The 23,713-nt window shown below is 43.5% G+C and overlaps 1 protein-coding gene across 1 annotated transcript in view; it reads left to right on the forward strand.

The window, feature by feature from the left end:
- The first annotated feature begins 2,925 nt into the window (after window positions 1–2,925).
- Window positions 2,926–23,713, forward strand: part of PRKCH (protein kinase C eta) — a 205,355-nt gene continuing 184,567 nt past the window's right edge. Inside the window, exon 1 of the mRNA XM_037503471.2 lies at window positions 2,926–3,804. Within this exon, the coding sequence (XP_037359368.2) occupies window positions 3,442–3,804 (363 nt within the window). The 5' untranslated portion in view covers window positions 2,926–3,441. The remainder of the gene's footprint in view (window positions 3,805–23,713) is intronic.

The raw sequence follows: 23,713 nt of genomic DNA on the forward strand, positions 1-23,713 counted from the left end.
CTCTACTATCTGTCTACCAAGAGCTCCTCAATTTCTGTCTTTAGCTCAGACTTCACCTCCACAAAGCCATTTGCCCACCTCAGATTGCCACTTTAATATATGAAAGACATAGCAGACTTGACATGTTTTGAATCAAACTCCTCATCTCCCGCCACAAATCTGCTCCTCTGTGTTTCCTCATCTCTAATGGTTCCCCAATGCACACAGTTGCTCAAGCCAGATTCCTGCAAGTCATCCATGATACTTTCCTCTTCCTCATTATTTCCATTCAATCCAACACCTGTCAATTCTACGCCAAAAACATTTCTCAAATCCATCTATTTATCTTCATCTCCATTACCACCACCTGAGTCCTAGTCGCTGTGTTCTCTCCTCTGGACTTTACGACAGCCTCCTAACTGGTGTCCTGTAGTTGTGCTTTCAATCTGTTCTTCACAGAGAGATATTTTAGAACACAAATCTTGTCCTGTCATGACCCTGCTTCGTGGCCCTTCAGAGGCCTTCTGTGTCCATAGATAATGTCCAGAGAGTTGCCATGACCTTCCAGTTTGCTTAGTGTTGGATCCTGACCCACCCTTTCTGGCTTGTTCAGTCACTCTCCCTTTGTAACAGGGTGGTCCCCAGGAAAGGGGGAGGTTCCAGGTTCCCTGCCCAACCCAAGGAAAGGTGGAGCTGAGCAGGAAGAGGAGAAGCTGCAGAAGAGACTGAGGAAGGAAGCAGGATGGAGCCAGGAGACCTGGAGTAGGCGCATGGAGCCTAGAGACACGTGAAGAAATCGCGCTTGTCTTTTGGTTGTGGACTGGGTGACACAGATGTGGGTGAGACCCGTGGGGAGGTGACAATGGCAGCTTTTATCTTGATGTTGATTTTGCTCTTTTGCTTCCGGGCTTGTCTGGTTGTTTCTGACCCTTTTCTGTGAGTCCCCACTGGAAGATGTTTTAGACTTGTGGTAGACTTTGGGGCCTTGCTCTGGGCCGATCCCATATGGATGGACTTTTACCCACGAGGGGATGGGTAACTTTGGGTGCTTCATTTAGAAACTAGACTCTTTGCCTTACCTGTATTGTTTCCTAGTTTTATTAAAGTTCCTTCCCATTAAAGTCTCCTATGTTTTGTGTTGATGCGGCGGATGGCAGAACCCATTTAGAATAGGCAGGTTTGCGGGGCTTGGGCTACCCCTCTCCCTGTCCTATAACACCTTCACGGTCTTTACCTCCTATCTCAGAGAATGGTGCTCTAGTCCCCAAGTAGGCCAAATTGCCCTAATTCCCAAGGAATCCTGAATAAATGACTACTTCCTCTGTGGGCCTCTCCAGGGGCCCCTCCCCTAATCATTCCCTAACACCTTCCACTGTCCCATCATTTTCTTTCACTGCACCCTCCACGTGTCACTTCCGTTTGTTTGTTCTCCGGTGGGACTGTAAACCCAAGGAGGGCAGGTACCACAGCTGCACTGCTCACCTGTGCCTGGTGCAGAATGATAGGGCCAAGTTGGAGAGTCTGGTGTCTCACACATCCCAATACCAGGGCAGTTGTGTAGCTGCCCACCATTTGGGGACTGTCTTCTTTAAATGCCAAAGCCCAACAGCAGCAAATCCTTCAGTGGTTCTTCTAGCTAAAGCCCTGCTCTTTGGAGGAGAAAGGCAACAAAGTTGACCCAGATGGTGAACCTGACCTCTCCCCTTGGAGCATTGAGGCAGATAGGAGCTCCCCGGATGTTTGCAAGCTGGCTTTACAAGCTCTTTTTGAAGCAAAGGTATCATTAGGATGATGTGCTGCCTCTTTGCTCCTAAGGAAGTTTTGGTAATTTTAAAACAGGTGCTCCAGCAGCCCGTTCTTGTTTTCATTCTTTAGTGTGCCTTCTCCATTCAGTCCTGCAGAATACCCAGTTTAAGAGGGCACCGGGAGGAAGGGGTCTCGAAAGATGAACCTGCTCCCAAGAGAACCAGACTTGCTGGACAGAATGTAATTAAGTATCTTACAATGGCTTAGGATTTTTGGGAGACAAACTGATTGTGGCTGGCACTCTGGGCGCAAGCTTTGCAGTAGAGCAGAGCAGAAGGAAAGGGTCTCCTTGGGGACCCTTTCAGGAGCCACGGGCAGGAAGGAGCAGCAGCTGCCCACTCTGACTGGCAAACATAGCAACGACCCCGCGTGGTCCCAGAAGAGGTGGTTTCTTCAGCGCACGTGTGCCAGGGACAGTGTGCGTGTGAACATCTTCTGCCCCTGCCGTGCAGGGCTGGGTGGACCAGGAACCCCTCCGCAGAGGAAGAGCCTAATGTCTTGGCCACGACTGTCTTCAAAACCGATCTTTCCTGCTCTTTGTGCAACAAGACACACCTCTCCTGGGAAGGAGGCGGACAGGATTTCCATCATTACTACTGCCCTATTAAAAAAAAAAAAAAACCCGCACACACGCACACACCACCACCAACCGTGTAATTACTCTCTGCAGGAAAGGCGCACAAACAGGATGGGCCGCAGCTGAACCCGGGATGAGCCATCCCAGTAAAGATTAGGAAAAGGAACCTTGCGCCCGCCTCCGGCCAGAGCCTCTCCTAGATGGCCGGCGGGGTCGCCAGCCCGCCTCTCACCCGGGGAGGGAGGGCGTGGGCGGCTCCCGGCCTCGTGGGCCCCTGGCTCCCCCGCCCCCAGCCCCTGGGCACCTCGCAGCCCTCGGGGTCCGTCTCCCCCGCCTCAGGTGTTTGCTCGGGCTGGGCCGCGCACCCCCCCAGTGTAGGGCCGGCACCTGGTGGCCTCGGGCTCCCGGCGCGCGGCTCGACCCCCGCAGCGGGGAGCGCGCACCGCGCGGAGCCGCGGGTGGGCGCCGGGTCCCCGGGCGGCGCCTCCGCCCGCCCGCCGGGGAGGGCCTGGGGGGCGCCACGCCCCCGCGGCTCGGAGGCGCGGAGGCCGCGCTGCGCGCTCTGAACTTGGAGCCCGGCGGCGCGCGGCTCCCGCCGGGGATGCGGCGCGGCTGCTTCCTGGTTCGCGACTCGCCGCGGGGGGGAGAGCGCGAGCCGGCGGGGCGGGGGCGGCACGGGCGGGAGGAGGCGGGCGGAGAGACGCTGCCGGCTGGAGCTCACCGGACGGGTCGCTCCGGCTCTCGGCGGAGAGGCGCTTCCCGGCCCTGGAAAAGGGGCGAGTCCCGTGGGAGCCCCCGAGAAACGCCGCGCGCTCGAGAGGGGCGGTCGGGCCACGCCGGCCCGCTGAGGGCGCCGCGCCGGGCTCCCCTCCTTTCCACCTCGCGAGGGAGGGCGGGCGGGAAGGAGGGGAGGGGAAGGTCCCGCGGAGGAGAGGGAATGGCCGGGCGCGGGGGGCTTGGGCGCTGCTTTTCCCAGGAACTGCCTCGGCTCCTGAGGCAGCCGCGAGGGCTCGCCTGAGCAGGGGCTCCGGGCTCTCCCGCCGCGAGCCAGCGCGCGCCCCCGGGGCTGCGGAGCCGGCATGTCGTCCGGCACCATGAAGTTCAATGGCTACTTGAGGGTCCGCATCGGCGAGGCCGTGGGGCTGCAGCCCACCCGCTGGTCCCTGCGCCACTCGCTCTTCAAGAAGGGCTACCAGCTGCTGGACCCCTACCTGACTGTGAGCGTGGACCAGGTGCGCGTGGGCCAGACCAGCACCAAGCAGAAGACCAACAAACCCACGTACAACGAGGAGTTCTGTGCCAATGTCACGGACGGGGGCCACCTCGAGCTGGCCGTCTTCCACGAGACGCCCCTGGGTTACGACCACTTCGTGGCGAACTGCACCCTGCAATTCCAGGAGCTGCTGCGCACGGCGGGGGCTTCGGACACCTTCGAGGGCTGGGTGAGTAGCAGCGACCCTCCCCATGGGTGTCCACTTTGCACTCTGTCCCCTCTCTTTTCCAAAACTCGCCGGGGCCCGCTCTCCCATCGTCTTCCTGAGCTCCGCGGCAGGGAATTCCCTGCAGACTTTTGTCCTGGCCCAGGTGGCCTTGGCACTTGGTGACGCGACCGCGGTGGGTGTGTGAGGGCGCAGGTGTGTCTCCAGGAGACCCGCCTGGACACGGTTTCCTTTCGGGATGGCCCTTTGGATTAACGGGAAGTCTTTGGGCAGGGGGCAGTCACCTCCCTCCTCACCCCCACACACTTCTGCCTGGGATTTTGGGTAAGGCACCCCAATTCTCTGCACGAGAGTAACACGCAGGAAAGACAAGGGCCGTATATTGACACCCAAGGAGTTGATTTGGCTTCAGGAGTTTCTTTGGAAAAAGCCATACATTCTCTGAAGTATTATTCATAATGTTTATGGATACGTGTCGGTTCAGCAGCTCAGACGTGCACACGTGTTTCGGCATGCACATCCATTACATCCCAGAGGTACATTAACCTACCCTGGCAGGGATGGCAGTGCCTGGGTCTTCACCTTGGCAGTTTTATGGTTTAGCAGTATTCCAAGGAGAAGAGGTTTATATGTGTTTGCAAGTAACTTTGGCTTCAGCCTGAGAGGGGTGAGCCCTGCTGTTGGGTTTTGCTGCTGTGTTGGTCTAAGAGCTGCGAGAGCTCCTTGGCAGTTTGTGCAGGACCCTCCCTTTCCCCCCTCCCCCACCCCAACCCTACCCCCACTCCGTCACCTGCTGGTGTTTCTGTGTATTGACAAGTGGAGTTACCCACAACTTCCCACTTGCCTTCGCTTTTCACATAGTTCCCAGGCGGCAGACTTTCTGCTTAAATAAATTAAAATTTCTAGGGCACTCTACACAGTGCTGAAGTGCTTTTGCTTCTTTATCTTCATTCTGCCTTTGTGATGCAGTTGTTATTCTTTCCACTTTTACATGATGAAATGATAGTTATAATGAAGTGGTTGGGGTTGGCAAAAATGGAGTAAACTGTTTGAAGAGGCTCTGGAGGATGTCAGTATTAAACCTAGAATGTGAAATCAGTTTTGAAAACCTGTTTGAGATTAACAAGTGATGGAATCAGATGGGTAAGATGAAGACTCACTTAGATATTTCCTTTACACTTTAAGAAATTAATAACTTTATCATATGTTCTCCAAAATGACAGATGGCTTGTGGAGCTAGCCTTTTAAATATAAGTAAACAGTCAAAATGACTACTTAACTGTATCACCACATTATAGTGAGTTAACACCCCTCCAGCTGAACTTTGTGGAATTTAGAAATGAGCTGGAGAGGAGTGGCTAAAATACAGTTAGAGATTGATAACTGATATTTTATCCTGTGAATTTCTGCATAGGAAACCAAGGTAAGCCTGGGAATCTGAACAGGATGAATTGGTGTCTCATTAAGAGTTAGTTTGGGCAAAGCTCCAGGGGAGTATGGTGGTACACACTGGCCAGTGGCCTTTAGAATATGCCTTCTGGAGCAATTCTAGACTGGTCCTTCTTACCCTTAATCTGCATATTTGAATCTCCTGGCGAGTTTTTAAAAAAATCTTCACTTTTTAAGATCCTAGACAGGAATCTCTGGTTGTGAGACCCCAGGGACAATAGTTTTAGACTCTTCAGGTGATTCTTATGCACAATCAAGGCTGAGAACTTATGGCCTAAAGGAAGACAAGAGATGAAGACAGGAAGAAGCAGAAGGGTGGGAAGATTCAGATTACCTGACAAGGTGGAGGTATGCAGAGCTGCTTATTGTTCTGCCAGATGAACAGACTTCAGTGTAAAAGAAATTTCTCTTTAAGTGTCTGAATTTAATAAACCTGCTGGTGGTGTTTTAGAAAACGTGAGTGTTTGGTAGAATAGGTCAGCTTTTAAATAACCTAGAAACCAATGATTTGTCATGCATTTGTATTCAATTTGAGGGTCAGAGACTTTTTTTTTTCTCTTCCAGTTCTGGATATTTTAAAACTAAGGAAAGAAAGAGGACATAAGTGTTCATAATGTTTCTTTTTTAAAATTTTTGTTAAGAATATATTTGAAAACATAGGGAATGTTTGTCTTTAAAATGATCTTTTATAGACCAAAAAATGGTTTTGAAGTTTAGAATTTTAGAAATATTTATCTTTAGTATATTAAATTAAAATGTACAGTTTATTCAGTCACAAATGGAGTAGTTGAATTTATACCACAGTAAATTTACGTGTATTGCAATTGGAACTACAGGTTGCTGAACTTTAAAAAAATTCTAGCAACCTAATTTTTGCTAGAACATGAAAAGAATCAAAAAACAAAATGTCTTTAAATGAAAGTTATGATGCTTTTTCATAGTATGTGTTCTCCATAGCAAGAAGGTAATTATTAACATTTATTTTTGTATCAATTTGGTTGATATTACCTTCTCTGCTTGACAAGAGAAATCTCTTTGTGTACCATACCTGACACAGAGTAGGCACTCAACTACTTGTTTTGACTATACTTTCATTATTTAATTAAATAAAACCCTAGGAGGTGGTGGGACACAGCTATGAAGTTCTTAAATGGAAATTCATAATATTTTAAGAACATGATATTTATTCATAATGTTTAACACTTAAAGTAGAATAATCTCAAATTGAAGACCTAAGTTTCCACCTGAAATTATATAAAAAGCAGTTGAAACCAAAGTAAGCAGGTAGAAGGGAGTTATAAAGATAACAAATCAGTATATTTAGCTATACCGGAAACTCTTTAGCTATACCATCAGTGCAAATACATGAAAAAAAGCCCTTTGAGAAAAAAAGAATAAATTGATAAACCTCAAGCCAGAATGATTGAGGTAAAAAAAAAAGGCAACATAAATTAACAATATGGGAAGGAGAGGGAGAACATCACTGTAGATTGGACAGACAGTAAGAAAGTAGTGAGAATATTATGAACAATTTTATATCAATAAATTTCACAATTTAGCAATTCCTTGAAAGATACAAACTTCAAAACTCATTCAAATAACTTGAGTAGTTTTATGTCTATTAAAATTATTGAATTTAGGGCCTCCCTGGTGGCACAGGGGGTTGAGCGCAGCACTGTGAAGCTGTCCACATCCTCTGCAGTGCCGGTTCGATTCCGACCTGCCGCGGAGCAGCCCTAATGGTGCTGCAGACCTCTCCTGTCTGGCCCATTGCTCCCCTCAGCAGTGTATTTCAGTCAGTCTGCCTGTTTTGTTATCCGCTGTCTCTGGTGAATCCTCTCACCCTCCTGTACCTCTGCCCTGTACCCCGGTTCTTGTATAAATAAATCTTTAACAAAATTATTGAATTTATAGTTTAAAACCTTCCACAGTGCAAAAGCCAGGTCCCAGATGGCTTTACTCATGAATTCTGTTATACATTTAAGGAAGAACTATGGCCAACTCTACACAAGCTATTTCGAAAAATAGAAGAGACAGAAACACATCCCAACTCATTTCATGAAGCTAAGCCTATTATCAAAACCTGATGAATACACTACAGAAAACCCTCAAAAGTATAGACTGGTGTACCTGAGGAACATACATATAAAAATTCTTAAATATTAGCAAATCAAAGCCAACAAGCTAGCAAATCATTACCAAGTGAGGCTTATAACCAGTACTGCAAGTTTTATTGAACATTTAAAAGAATCTGTGCAATTCTTTATATCAACAATAAAAAAGAGATCCAAATGATCTCAATAGCTGTAGAAAAAATATTAGACAAATGTCAATATCCATTATAAAACTCTCAACAAATTCGTAGTAGGAGGGAACTTCTTTAACCTGATAAAGGCCATGTGTGAAAAACCTAAAGTACCATCATAATATTGCAATTAATTAACAAATAATAAAGATGTAAATAAATGGAACAATATATTGTATTCATGGATGGGAAGATTCAATAACTATTAACACCTCAATTCTTCCCAAATTTTTCCATACATTTACTAACAGTCTTAGAAATCAGCAGACTGATTGCAAAATTCAGATGGGCATGTAAAGGATCTAGACTCATTTAAGAATAGGTTTGAAAGAGAGCAAGTTGGAGAACTTACACTATCAGCTACTATAATAAAGATAATGTAGTATTGAAGAATCATATAGGTTAGTGGAATAGAAGAGAGTCTAGAATTAGATCCACCCATATATGATCAGTTGATTTTTTTTTTTTTACAAAAATGCCAAAGCAGTTTTCGTGTGTGTATGGGGGGAAGATGATAATCTTTTTAGCAAGTGGTGCTTGAGCAATTGGATAGCCATATGCAGAATTATGAGCCTTAACCCTTAACACCATACACAAAAATTAACTCAAGATTTGGACCTAAATGTAGGCCTTTAAACTTCTATAAGAAAACATAGAAGGAAATCTTATTGTCCTCGAGTTCAGAAAGTATTTTTAAGATAGGACACAAAAAGGACTACCTAGTTAAAAAAAAATTGGACTTTATCACATATAAGAACTATTACACTATTACTTTTCAAAAGACACTTGAGAAAATGAAAACAAGCCACATACTGGGATAAAAAATTTGCCACAGGTAAATCAGAGAAAGACTTGCAATGCAAATGTAAAAAAGACCACTTATAAGTCAGTGAGAAAAATACCCAATTTAAAAATGGGACAAAGATTTGAAAAAGCACCTTCATGACAAACAGCACGTTAAGATACTCAAAATCATTAGTCATCAGGAAATGCAAATTAAAAACAAACTCGCTGGAAGGGGAAAAATTAAAAAGAATGATCACCAAGTGCTGGTGAGGAAGTTGAGGCACTGGAACTCTGAAACTACTGTGAGGAATATGAAATGGTACAGTCCCATTGGAAAATAGTTTAGCAGTTTCTTGAAGTATTGAACATCTGTCTACCATATGACCTAACTATTCTTAAGTATTTACCAAGAGCCATCTATACCAAGACTTAAACTCAAATGTTCATAATCACTTAATTTGTGATAGCCTCTAAACTGGAAACAGTTTCTATCAAACAACAGCCAATCAGCAGGTGACAATTTAAACAAATTGTGTGTGTACACAGTGGGGTACTACTCAGCAATGAAACTGATTAAGTATTGATATTTGCAACGGTATGGATGAAATAAAAATAATTCATCCTGACTGAAAGAAGCCAGGCAAAATAGAGTCCATAATATGACTTCATTTGTGCAAAATTCTGGAAAATGAAAACTAGTTTGTAGTCACAGAAGCAGATCAGTGGTTGCCTGGGGACAGAAGGGGGAGAGGCGAGAGAGGCATGGATGACCAACGTTCCTCAAGGAAACTTTTTTTAAAAAAGATTTATTTATGCATACAAGAACTGGGGTACAGGCCAGAGGTGTGGAGGGGTGAGAGGATTCACCAGAGACAGAGTAGGGAGCAGAACGTGCAGAGTGACTGAAATACACTGCTGAGGGGAGCAGTGGGCGAGTCAGGAGAGGTCTGCTGCACCATGTCAGTCACCTCCTTGACTGGGCATCAAACTCGTGCTGCAGTGGCTGCGAATAGCTTCATAATGCTGCGTCTTAACGCCTTGTGCCACCAGGGAGGCCCTCCTCAAGGAAACTTTTGAGGGAGATGGATATATTCGCTATGTCAGTTATGGTGATGGTCTCACAGGTTAGGTTCAAGCTCATCATTTAGTTCCCTTTTATGTTTATGCATGTTTTCTATGACCTTAATACCTCAGTAGGAAAAATACTTTGAAGATTTACTATCCTGATTTTATTGATGAAAATGTTAATTAAGGTGCTGACTAAAATTTGAGCCACAGCTCACTCTTTAGTGCAGAAGATATTCATCAGAAGGTACATTAAAAAAAAGGACAAATTCATTAAATACAGTTTATGGCTTTTGAACAGTCTAATTTTCTAAATTATCACTGTTTTTTCTGCTTCTTCTAGAACTTGCTTATTTTGCATAATTTCTTGGACTTTTGAAAACCAAAGGTTTGTCTAAGATAAAACCCCACTTCCTTCTTGAATATATCTGCTCTTGATTTGCCATTATCCCAATGGGGACCGGCATCTAATCCTTAAAGCAGAGCAAGGGGACATGGAGAGAGGCCGGAGGCTGCGTCATGGAAAGGCCTTGGCATCTCCTCAGGAAGGAAGGACCGAATTGGCAGGGGCCCAGGCTGTTTTCCTGGTTCAGCCCTCCTGAAGACACTCTGTTCCCGCAGTGCAGATGGACTACTTTCTCTCAGCTTCTCAGTGAGGCACCTGCTTGATAGTCCTGTCAGGTGAAGCGGCCAGGTTGTCACTGTGCTGTTGTCGATTATCTTTTCCCCTTGATTCCTGGATCCAGGTGCTTGAATTTATAGCTTCAAAATTCTTTCATATCCATTTTTAGGGGTTCATCCTCTTTTGTATTTTGTAGTAATTAGTCTTACAATTATTTTTTTATAAGTGAATTAGTGAGATGTGCCTAACAGTACCTGATTATTAACTCATAGTTTTGGGGGAAAGCACATTTTAGCCTCTCCAGGGAGGTATATTTCGGTGTATGTGAATTATATTGGTTCTCTTGTGTCTTCTGTTTCATTGTAAAACTTTTGTGGGTGGGGCTGCTGCTTCTCATCATGTAGGTTGTGGCTCAGCAGTTTGCCCCTCAGAGAGCATTCTCTGGAGCGTATTATTATCTTTATTGTCACCTTTCATTGAACTCATTCCCTGAGATCATTTTGTTAACCAACCTGCTTATTGCACCTTCCACCTTTAGAGCGTAGACACCTTGAGAATAGGAACCGCCACCTCTCTTACTCACTGTTCTAATTCAGCACTGTCAGTGGTGTCTAGTGCATAGTATGTACTAAATATGTCAAAAGAATGCATTTTGATGTGATTTAGGGAAAAGTAAAGTGTTAAGTACGTTGCAAACATCTTTCTTTAAACATTCTGTTTACCTTTCTGAAAGAAATACTGGCAAATCATTGGGGAGTGGCTAATTATTACCGTTATCGTGGTGTCCCTCTTTTAAATTGACATAATTGAAAGACTGTGCCAGATTTTTATGCCTTTCCAATATGACAATGGATTGAGAGCTCTGTGTGGAAAATTCCTTGCTTTTTGCTTCATTTTAAATGACTGATTTTTAAACCTGTAACATGTTGTAACTTCTTTCACTACTAACTCATGAGTCCAACATGTTCAATTTGGGGCAGAAGCCAGACATCAGCATTTAAACGCTGTAGTTCTACCTTGGAGATCTAATGAGGTTGGTGGGTAGAGTGTGAATCATTTTATCTTATGCAGCTCAGTACAGTCTTGGTATCTAGCAAGAGTTCAGAGCGGTGACTAGTTATGATAGTAGAAGTGTGGTACATTTTTGTGAAGCTGGATAGCATTCACTGAGAATAAGAGAATATCCCTTGACTTTCCTGTAGTCTTTACCCCCAACCCCTATTTTATAAAGCAGTTGACTAAATCTGGTCTCGTGGTGGACACAACTTGCCCAGAAAGATTTCCAGGACATACCAAATCTGGGTTTGCGCCTCCTCTGTAGTATCGCTCAGCATCCTGGAATCTCCAAGGCCCCCTCATTTCCATCCTGGAAGCATGAACATATGAATGGTTTGGCCCCTCCTGAAAGTGTGAGGTGTTGGTAGTAGAATGAGTGATTGACTACACCGCTCTCCTCCCTGCTCCTGGGGCAGTTACTCTAATCCATGTTTCTAAATGAAAAGCTAAGCCCTGGGTGACCATTTACCCACATTTGATCATATTCTGCTCTACCCTGGAGACACAAGTGGTCAAGCAGACATGGCCTTTCCTTCACAGACCTTGTCATTCCATGATGGGGGGAGGGTGGGAAACAACAATGAGCAGGGCATTTTATAACAGAAGTAACTACTGCTATGAAGGTGAGCACCTGGTTTGGGAGATTAGAAACATTTTCCGGGGTGGGGGGGCTTGGACACGAGAACTCATTTTTAGGCTTTAACATAGATAACCAGAGGCCTGCTTCAGTTAAATGGCTGGAAAAAATCATTCCTCAAAAGAGGAGGAACTTCTGACCTGATAATGTTTTTCCAGAGAGATACCGCAGATGCACTTGTGAAAGGTAAATAAATATTCCTGACCCATAGAAATGTTCTCATCCATAGAATGGATGTTCTCACCCATAGAATGTTTTCAGGGGGATTATGTTGTGAGATCTATGAACAGATCACCTGAAAGAACATTTGACTCTGAAAGGCGGAAAACGGTTAAGACCTTATTTGAACCATCAAATACCCTATGCTTTGTGTAGGTCATGAAGGAATCACAGATGTTGAAGTGGGAGGGACCTGCCAGCTCTTAGACCACTGAGCCTGCAGATGTGCTCACTGGACAGAGTTGTTTGAAACATTGAATCTGAAGACATTCAGTTCTGTGGTGCCTGCTGCTGCCTGTGACAAAGCAGCCCTCTTGACTCATTACCTGTTTGGTTCTGGAAAGTTTTTCTACTGTAGCTCAATCCTTTGTTTTCAGAATATGGAAAACAAAGATCCAAATCATTACTGCTGCCCTTTGCGTGTGTGTGTGTGTGTGCGCGTGCACACACACACACACACTCTTAACATCTATCTGTATGTGATGATAGGCTGATTTAGTAATCGTTAGTAATTTATATGTTTAGATATTTATATGTTTGTGTCCTGAAATTTTACAGAAAGCTTATTAGCAAATAATGGGGAGTTAATTTTAACTGCGGATTAGTATTTCACTAACTACCCAATTAAAAAAAATCTATTTCATAATAGAACTTTCAGTACCATGTAAGTGCTGTGCTGTCTTGGGGGTCAGAGTTGCTGGCTGAGGGTAGCTGCCTGCCGTCAGTTCAGCTGTGACTCTGGCTAGCCTCTACTTATCAAGGTTTCAATTCCCTAGTTTCTATGGTGAGGGGATTGCATGGGAATATCACTAAGGACTTGTGCATTTCTCAGGCTTTTGCCATATTTTAGGCAGTTGCATTATTCTTTCTCTTTTAGAATAATTGGTTGTTTTTCAGCAGTCAAATTAATTGTCTTAGCAAAGGTAGTAATGCTGAGGAAATTAAATTGGTCCAAATGCAAATCATTCAGGCTTAGAGAAGATTTAGCCCATACCCCAGTGGCTTTGAAAGCATCAGTGGTGATGTTGGTGTTATTTCCTTGGCTTGGAATCATTCTTCAGGAACTGCAGTGGGTCCTCATTTCAAGTCATGCGGTTGTATTTCTTGATTTACACTAATGGGCTCCTTGTTCCATGGATGGTGGTGAGTTATGTCCTGGTTACCTTGTGTCAGAGAGACTGAGCATCCCCCTGAGCATTTGCTAGAAGCCATTCTCACTAACTTGGTAATTAATGCTTTGTAGTCCCTGAGTGTCTATATATCCAACCTAGGTGATGACAAATAATATAAATCACTTGTAGGGCAGACAATTTAATTAGATGGAGGAATGAGCCCAGGAGTATTGGCTATCATAGTGTTTAAGTGCCGTGGTGAAGAATTTTATGAGATGAGAAATTTTGTTGAGAATTTTGGTTCTAACCAGAGAGATATATCAAGATTACTGTGTGAGTATGTTTCTTTAGCCCCGGTGAATTGCAGCAGTGATTGTCAAAGTAGATAAGGCTTTTTAGCAGAAAGATGCCTTTGTAGAAGACTTATCAGCGGTGCTTTTATTGTGCTGTTTTTTTTCATTGTGTGTTTCAGATAACTTTTATCTGAAAAGTTACTTTGATTTAAATTGTTTTACACCCTTGCATGACTTTCACCTTGTAGAGGGAGAGAGAGAAAAGCTTTAAAAGATAACCAAAGACGTTTAGTTTGTATTTGTGGTGAAAAACTGAGAAATTTGCCAGAGGATAGATCCATGGCTATTATGAGCCCCTCATAATTACAGTCATAAAATAAGTTATTTGGGGCCAGTGTGAGCATGTACTAGATTGATCCCGTTTTCCAAGTGCTTAAACCCAAACCACAAAGCTGCATTTTCATTTGTATGTCATATTTACCCCTTGTACTTGCAAAACTCTGGCTCTGCCTCTCTCCGGTAGCACTTAAATAGGATGATGTGCTTGGTCCTCACACTGAGCTTCGGTTTTCTCCTCTGTGATGTCAGAGGGTGTGTCAGCCTGAGCTCCGAGCCCCTTTTCAGCCTCAGAGTTATGTGGTTGTAGTTATGGTTCCATGGGGCAACGGAAGTTGTGCTGCTTTCTGAAATGTCTTCTGCATTGTTCTACTGATGAGCATATTGGTCTGCATTGTTTACTGATGCGCAGATTCCTCTTAGGTGCTGAAATTGCTTTTGGAAGAACACACAGACAAATGCAATAAATAAGCATAAATCCCTAAACAGAGTGCATTAAGTAATATGTGAACTGAGGACCTCTTAAGTGCTTTATTTTTTTTTCAGAAATCTGTATTTATAATTTTTATTTTTTTTACATCATTGTTCATTTTTTTCTTAAGTGCTTTATATATTTCACTCTTGCACCATGATAGGACAGAAGAGTTGGGGACAAATTCTGAAATGGTAGTAGTCATGCTTCCAAACAGTTTTTGGACCCTGGATCCTTTCAGTGATGATGAGAGCTACAGATCCTATTTCTAGAAGAAGGTACATGTGAACATATTGGCAATAGACTGGCCAGAGTCTGGTCCCTGGCCAGATTCATGGTCCCCTGAATCCTGACTGTGAACACGATCTCAGGTTAGGAAGCCCTTATTGCAAGATGTTAAAAAAAGTTTTATTAATTCCTAATTCTCCCTGTATTTGAGGAAATTTTCACTTCAACGAATTGTAGGAAACAATTAGCAGAAAACAGAGGCTTTAAATTTGAGGGAAATGTACTTTAAAATGTGTTTTCTCTTATTTTTGGCACCTGGGAAAATATGCTAGGTGATGACCCATTTTAGGACCTATTTGGTTGTGTTATTTAGGTATTTTCAAAAGTCTCTGGTTTTGGAGGGGTTTCTTTGAAGTTTGCAGGAGATGAAAAGTTAAAGAAACACACAAAACTAGGACAGTTAGAGTGACCTTGGCTTGCTCTCTTTTGTTAATATAAACTTCTCTCCTATAAAAAGAGATCAGACTTTTACCTCTTTTTGAACCATACTGGGCACCACTGTGTTAGCTCAAGACCAAATGAAGAAATCAGCGCTTGCTGTTCCTCTTACCTCTGGCTCCCAGTCTCCTAAGACCTGGGTCCCTCAAACCCAACATGATTTCCTGAATTTCTCTCAAGTTCTGCCTCACCTCATTGACACAGGTTGTTTGAAAACAACCTGATGATGGTAGAAAGTGAACTGAATAGAAGTCTCCAGAGCACAGCCCCTGACCGTTAGAAGTGGCTTCCTTCCTCTGGGCCCTGCCTCCGTGTTAGGTGGAGGCTGCAAGAAAGCCATTCACATTCATATGAATTTCCTGAGACACACTGTGTACTGGGTAGAGAAATTAGCACTGTAGTCTTGGCCCTCACAGAGCTTCTGCCCTGGCTTAGAGAGGTGGGTAATAAGTGAGCAAACAAGTGATTAAGAAAATAGGGCCTCCCTGGTGGCGCAGGGGGTTGAGCACTTTGCTGTAAAGCTGGCCCCAGCCTTTGTGGCGGGAGTTCAATCACCGGCCAGGAGCAACCCACATGGCGTGGCAGACCTCTCCTGTCTCGCCCTCTGCTCCCCTCAGCAGTGCATTTCGGTACATCTGCCCATTCTGCTCCCCACTCTCTCTGGTGATCTTCTCAGCCCCCGTGACTCTGGCCTGTACCCCACTTCTTTAAAAAAAAAGAAAAGAACACATGGTGGTTAGGTACTATGTGGAGAGTTGAATCAGCGTTCTATGACAGAGTGTGACAAGGTAACTGCTTCACCTAGAATGGACAGAGAAGGTCTTGCAGAGAGGGTGGCATTTTGGCTGAGTCCCAAGTGACAGGAAGCCACCAGCCACATGGAGACTAGGGAGAGAGCAGGCAGGCAGAGCAAACAGCGTGGGCAAAGGCCTGAAGGTGGGAACAGACTGGACATGTGGAAGAACAAACAGAAGGTGGAAAGAGGGTGGCTTTGGTGGTAGCCAGTTTTCGGCACTGCTGGGCTACAGTGAGCCAGCCCTTTAAACTTCACTATTCTTTGAAAAATGGTGTTAATGTCAGCTACCTCAGAAGATTGCTGTGAAGACTAGATTTAATAAGTAAACATGCCCGGGACAAGATAAACCCTTAAGAAACACGATAATCTCCCAAGGAAATCAGTATTTTGACAAGGGCTTTCTGAAAAGAATCATATTGGCCAAGGAAAGATACTCTGATGTCTGCATTGAGACAATGGGAGTGGTGGCCCTGTGAGTGTTTCCTGAGAGGGAGCAGGGATTCTTGTTGGTGCCCCTCATGTGACAGAGAAGCATCAGCTTCTGCTCAGCTTCCTTCCTCAGGCACACTGTTTTCTTCAGAGAGAACGGGAAAGAAACAAAGACTGAAGTTTATTCTTTAGATTTTTAAATTTCTGAATCATGGGTTTATTTTCTATGGGTTCATAAGAATTAATGGAAAGTTTTCAAGATTCTAGAAGGATGATTGTTTTGCAGTGATATAATTGATAGGTTTTATTTTTTAAAAAGCCAGATTTCTGAAAGAGAATCAGCAAGATACCAATAATAATAAAGGAAATAAAACCTCAAAAAATATTAAATAGATATATTTGATTCTTGCTTACTACTGATAGTTTATTTGCTTTATTCATTATAATCTTGTGAATTAACTGGGTAATTTTGCATAATTTGGGATAATGCCTATTTTGGCATCTCCAGAATATTTCTAACCTTCATTCCAATATCCATTTGGTCTGTGTTCAGTGTAAGCAGAGACATTAGTATTTGCATAAGCCACATAAATTAGCATGTAGAATCTACAATTATGGACTCAGAGTACACAAATACAGGCTTTGAGGACTGTTTATTGGACAACTACTATAATTATCAGTGCATCATAGTGTGATGGTTGGGTGTTAGCCAGATTGGGATTCAACTATTAGTTCTGTCTCTTATTAGCAAAGGTCATTTAACTTCTTTCTCATTGTAACACAGTACCTACCTCATAGGGTTATGTGAGAATATAGTGAGGGCTTATGTAAACCATCTAGTACTACAGAAAAAGTTTCATCAGTGTCCCCATCACCACCACCACACAATCACATCATTTAACTATGAAGTCATGAGCCCTCCCTGTCTGAAATTAACTTTGAAAATAGTAAGACCTGTTTTTACATAGACTCTTAGAATTCCTATTTTAATTAAAAAAATTGTCTTAATGTAATATTGGTTTATAACATAGGTTTCGGGTGTCTATAGTTTTATAATCTGACATCCATGTATACTAGTTTTTAATTTTAAGGGAATATAGAGTTTTTGGAATTCAGAGGTTAGAGTTTTTTAGAAGGGCTCTTTTAGTCCAGCCTTCCTACTGTTTTTCTTTTTATTTGAAAGCCTGCATGTAAATTAATAGGATGGTTATTGGTGGAATAGGAGATAGTTTCCTTATCCTGATATCATAGGATTTGGAGTAAATTCTGTATATATGTCTATACTGCAAAATCTTGCAAAGCAATATGGAAAATAAAGTTGGAATAATTATACCTACAATGTTGGCTAACTTAGTTTATAGAAAACCTTGAAACTGAGTCTACTAGTTTGCTCATTCAGTATTAGACAATTAGAAGATTCTGAGTGTGAATAACAAACCAGGAAGAATTAAAGTTGCCAATATTTAATTGCAACAGGCTTCAAAAAATGTTCTTCAGTTTTCAGTTGCAGTGAGCACTTTTCTTGCTGCAGTGAAGAAAAATAGCCTCTTTTAACTGGCATTAAAAGATATTTCCTTGATTTAAGCTTGAGTATCTAGTCATCGGATGTGAATTGTCATGTTTTCAAGGAGGAAAACTCCGGTTTTAAAAGTGTGTCATTTGAACTTGTAGCTTTATGGAGGAAATCAGGGGCCCCAACAATTTTGATTTGGTTTGCAGAAAAATATGAATTATTTTCACCATATTAACTCATTTTGAAGGTAATTATTTCTAGTGTTATCTGTTGACTGATACTTATTTTGGGTCCTAGATCCTTTACAATTGATTTTAAATTAGAAGATTTTTGAAGTATAGGTGTCATTTGCTTCATAGTAAAGCCCCACAGTGTTTGCATTTGATGTTTAATGTAGCCTTGGTCTGGGTTGCTTAGAAGCCTTCCTCTGCTCTCTCGTTCTGTTTCTGGTCTCCTTGCTGGGCCGCCGCCTCTCCTAGTATACATCCTGTCTCTGGGTTGTGGTTGTGTTGATTGCTGGGGCACAGTTTTTGCAAGTATCTGGAGGTGGGTGAGAATGTTTGTGGGTGTCTACCTGCACTTCTGCCTGTGACTTAGTACCTTCAACCCCCTAGTGCCACTGTCTGTGCAACACTAGAGACCCTCAATGCCCCCTGAAAAATGGGGGGGGGGAGTCAGGAAAACATTGGTAAACATTCTACTAAACAGGAAAACTTTCTACAAAAACATTGATAGAATGAAGAAATGTCCTGTGGTTCTCATGTCTTGAGTCTGGCTCTGGATTCAAACACTGTCATTTACTTTTGCTAAAAAGACTTTCTCTTGAAAGACTTTGTATTTCAGAAATAGACATTCATACCTTGCATGCTGTTTAAATGCAGCCTCATCAGTAGTTTCAGGAGAATGAATATGCTCATGTGATTTTCAGTCTCTTGATTATATAACTATGTGTGAAAGGACCAGCTGAATTCCAGGTTCCCAAAAAATGTTAACTTTCATTTAGCTGAAAAGAGATTGTTTTCAAAATAGGAAAAACCGAGAAACGTATTAATGACAGCCTGCCCTTGTAGTACACCAGAAAAGGATCATAAACTAGATCAGGGCTTAATTCTGACCTTGAACTAACAGTTGCCACTTAAGCTTATTTTCCTGAAAATATCCTGTTGTGGCAGAGTAAATGTGTGACTACTAAAATTGCATCATTAGGGCTCCAGTGTGCATTTTCCTCCCTGGACTGAATTTCTGATGGCTTGTGGCGGCTTCTTCTGCTGTGATTTGGCCCAGTGAATTTATGTATTGTAGAACCTCATTTTAAACCCAGAAAAATAATGATTCTGAAAAACTGTTCCTATCAAGTTATTAAATGAGTCCATTAATATTATTTGCACTGGTATTTTGAAGTCAAATTACCCATTGACAGCCCTACTTTGGTGAAGATTACATCAAAAGGCAGAAACCTGCTGAGAAATTAGGAAGAAAAAATAATGAGGACTCACTGCCCTCCTCAAGGCCCTCCCACCTCGTTCCCTTCCCTCTCCTTAGCAGGACCCGCTTCCTCCCCTCTCCCGCTTGAGCCATTAATTGGAAGGGCTCAGGCTGGAGTCAGTGTTTTAATCAGGGAGAGCTTGTTTCTTTCTCAGCACCCAGGCGATTCTCTAGGCAAGTGCACGAGTGTTCCAAGAAAATTGAAGGTGTGAACTTCCTGCTTTGGACTCAGCACATCCCCCTGCATGGCCCCACTTTCCTGCTGCTGACAGGGCTGGGATGAAGCGAACTTCCTGTTCAGGCTCAGCACTCAACCTGCTCTGTTTCTCTGTTTCGGCCCTTTCTGTGTTCTGCCTGCTTCAGGCCTTTCCTTCCCCTGGACCTTCATCCTGTCCCTTCCTCTCAACACCTTCCCCCTGGAAACTGACCCAGATCTCTCTAAACATTCAGCTTCCCCCACCCCCCAACGGAACAAACCATCCAGCTCTCTCTTGGCCTTAATTGCTTCCCTTTTGAGGTGGGGCTCTGTCTCCCCTTCCCTTCTCAGCCGTTTCCCCACAGGAGTGTCAGCATCTGTCCCCACTGCCTCATTCCCTCTTTGTCCCAATGCAGGTGGTTTCTGCCTCCATCACTGCTTCGGTGCTGCTCTGGCGAAGCCTGGGGATGCCATGCAATTATGCCTGGAGACTCTGGTCTCTTTCCCCCTCCCACCCCCACCTCCTGCCGCAGTTGTGTGTTTCTCTGGTACCTTTTGGGATCCTGGTGTTTCCTGGGGGTTTTGTTCTTATATTGTCTTTCTTACTAGATTGTCTCCTCAGCTTTCATGGTCTTAACCATATATTGTGCATATGACAAGCTCTCTCATCTTTGCCCCTGAGCCTAATTATTGTTTCCAGGATTAGGGCAGGTTCAGGGCAGAGAGCTTTCTATTCTGTCTCCTTTAATCCTTGCGGCGACCCATGAGCCGGTACTGTGGCACACGCACTTCCTACTTGAAGAAAATGTGACTTAGGTAGGACCAAGAATAGGTCCAAAGGCTCTTGTCAAAGTGCTGGACAGACCAACTTGAACATCCTTCAGACATCTCCAAGTCTATATTGTTCAAACTTAAACATCCTATCTTTGTACTTGACCTACTCCTCTGTCCATTTCCCCAGCCAGAACTGGTCTCACCAGAACTAGGCATCATCATGGTATTTTCTCTCCCTCACCTCTTCCCCCATTTCAGTCAATTGCCAAGTTCTGCTGAAACAGCTTGTTAAACACCTTTTTAAAAAAAGATTTATTTATTTATGCATACAAGAATTGGGGTACAGGCCAGAGTTATGGGGGGTGTGTAAAGATTCACCAGAGACAGTGGAGAGCAGAATAGGAAGATCCACTGAAATACACCGCTGAGGGGAGCAGTGGGCGAGACAGGAGAGGTCTGCTGCTCCATGTGGTTAGCTTCCTGACTGGCTGGGGATGGAACTCATGCTGCAGTGGCTGAGGACAGCTTCATAGTGCTGTGCTTAACCCCTTGCACCACCAGGGAGGCCCTGCTAAACAGTTCTTGATTCACTTTCTTCCTTTCCATCATCACCATACTATGTAGGCCCTCTCTTATAAAGTTGGGTTGATTATTGCAATAACCTTTTAGTTGTTTTCTGTGTGTCTCATTCCCTCAAATCCATCCTCTGCACATCTGCCTGGATGAGCTGTCTAAAACTCGACCCTGGCCTCTGTCCTACTAGAAATCTTTTAAAGGCTTCCCACTGCCTGTAAAATTCTGACTCCTGGGAAGATAGTTGGGCCCTTGTTTACATTCCCCATTCCACCTCTCACTGCTCCTTATCTCCCAGCTCATGAACTAGGTACAAATTTAGAAAATTAGGTTTTCTTGCATCTGCTCATGTGTAATTCATTTCATTTTCAGTATGTGTTGAGAGAGTCCTGAGTATGCACATCCACAATATCAATACACATTTTCATGTGTCTACTCATGGTAGTCACTGAGCATCTGCTATGGCCAGAGACCATTCTAGGTGCTAGGGTGCAGAGCTCAAGTAACTCACCCTTTGGGGAAGTTGGGGAGACTACACAAGCCCACTGTTTTGCCAGATGGTAGGTGGGTATAGGAATTGGATTATGTGTAGGAATGGAAATGAATGTTTCAGGCATTGCAAGCCTGTGGGTTCAGGGTGGACTTCCTGGAGGAGGTGATATCCTAGTTTTCAGGAACAGTCAGTATGAACCTGATTTAAGGAGGCACAAACTCCTGTTCCATTTACCCCTTGGTGATTTGTACTTTTTTCCATGGAAATTTTCCTCTGTGGGTCGTTTTACACAGGGCTAAAAATACTTTAGGTTCTTTTTAAAGAGCAAACTAACTTGGTTCACACCATTGTTAGAAATAACTTCATGAGAATAGGGAGTATCTTGGTCCCTGTTTATTCCCAGTGCATGGCCTCTAGTAGGGGCTGCATTAGTGGTTGAATTGGTTACCTTTAGGTGAAGGGTGAGAAAGGGTCTTCTTTACCCCAAAGGTGGAAAAAGTCATTGTGCTCATTGAGGCTTGTGTGGGGGTGGCCCTGTGCCAGCCCTAAGCCAGGTGACCTGCATCTCAGGTGTGATGGGCTATCTCATGGGAGGGGCTGAGTATAGTCTAGATGTCCAACTCTGTTCTGAAAACTAGGGCCAGGCTCATTTGCAGGTGCAGGGAGTGCCCTTTTAAATTCTAAACTTGTAATTAAATTCAAGCAGGAGGATGGTGAAGGTGGAGCTAACTCATTTATTAGCATATAATATGATCAACCTAACTCATATAAATGTAGATTATTGTGGTTTGTCCTTTCCTAACTGCAGAAAAGCCTTGGAGAGATGCCCTTGATTATGCGTTAGTCAATGAGCAGCTGCTTGAATATCTGAAAATACCAGAAACAGGTCATATCTGTAGGCTTTATCCTTTAATTAATTACAGATTTTTATCTCCATATCTGTGAAGTTAATGATTATCTTGGCTGGGCCTCTGAGTTATCTGCCCCAGACCTGCTGTTCCACTGGGCTTCGTCACTGGGCACTGTTGGTGTGAAGCCTTTGTTTTGCAGCATCCCTTTTCCACTAGAAGAATCGCACCGTAAGTGTTTCCACAGGAACTCTGCCCTTCACCAGTGTCATTGTTGTGGCCGTATGGCAGAACCCACAGAGCGGAGGTGTTTCAGCCCTGGTTGAAAATGCAACAGATCTTTCCATCTCTCACCGCAAATTTTCCAGTGTGTTCTGGTCCACTGTGGTGTCTTAAAACCAGGTTTACTGATCACCACATGAGAACTGATAATTACGTGTCTTAAAATGATCTATTCAAGGCTAACACCCAGAAAAGTCATTTAGCCTTTCTTGCCACCAGCTGACATTGGACAGTGCCCTGTGGAAGCTGCTGTTAAGGTCTGAGCACTAGCGCGTCATAAGAGAAGCAGGGTGTGTCACCCCTGGCTAAGCCAAAGCTGTCCCTCTCGGCTTCTCTGTTGAGAAAATACAATTCTGTATCAGCAGGCATTGTTCCGAAAGAATCAGTTGTTCTACTGATTCCTCTCCCGTAGATTTCTTGCCTTTACTCCCCCCTCCCCCCGCCCAACCCCCTGAGAGCTTACTGGGTGGCGTGGAACAGCCGATATTTGACTAGATTTCATGTTTATGGACTATTGATGTTGCCAAAGTAATGTGGTTACTTGGATTGATAAGTCAAAGGAATTGGCTTGGAGGCCAGTGTCTTCTCTGGAAAAAGGAAAGGTTTAATGTAACTCTAAGAAATTAATGAATCTCAAATGATTATAACCCAAGTCAGAGATCTTTCAAAGAATGATCCTTTAGGCACATCGTGACCAACTTATTGAAAATTTAAGACACTAGACTGGAGGGAAAAGACATAATATGCTGAATTCTCTTTTTTTTTTTTAAAAAAAAAAAAAAAAACCAAAAAAACCTTGGAAGGACTAGACTCTGCAAGGAAAAAAGGGTCTTGGATTTATGGGTGAGATTTTCATTTCTTTTCATTTTTAAACACAGAACATATCTAAATGCAAAGTTAGGGGACTTTTTGGTAATCAAGTAGTATTTTGAGTAATATTCATTGCGTAATAGCATGTGACATGCTGGGAAAGTGTAAAAATTGGTTTGAAAATTGTAAGTGTGAAGATGTTTAAAAAGGTTTGTCTCTAACTTTGTTAAACTTGAAGTGGGTAGAATTATACTTGGCACCAGGAAACTGAACTAGATTTTTTAGAATATGTATTTTCCAATTTCCTGTCTTCTGTGTGAAAGTGCTGCCTCACCCCTTGACTTCCTTTTGGGTTCAGAAACCTCACCTTTAGTTTTTAAGTCTTCTACTCCCTGGAATCGCTCACTTTTATGCTTTATAAGACCTGTATTTTGTAATGGCTGCTCTTTTGGGTAATGATGTCCTAATTCTAGTAATCTCCCCTCTTTGCTCTAACATGATGTCAGTGTGCCTTTTGGACACCATGGAACTTGCCATTTGAAGGGCATGGCTTGCTTGTGGGCTTGGAAAAGAAGAGAGGTAGTCTTGGTTCAGGCTGTGGATGAACTGAGTGATCACTGTAAATCTCCCAGCTC

The sequence above is a fragment of the Talpa occidentalis genome, unplaced genomic scaffold (genome assembly GCF_014898055.3).
Source record: "Talpa occidentalis isolate TD23 unplaced genomic scaffold, MPIMG_talOcc4v2.1 talOcc4.11, whole genome shotgun sequence".
Classification (NCBI taxonomy): domain Eukaryota; kingdom Metazoa; phylum Chordata; class Mammalia; order Eulipotyphla; family Talpidae; genus Talpa; species Talpa occidentalis.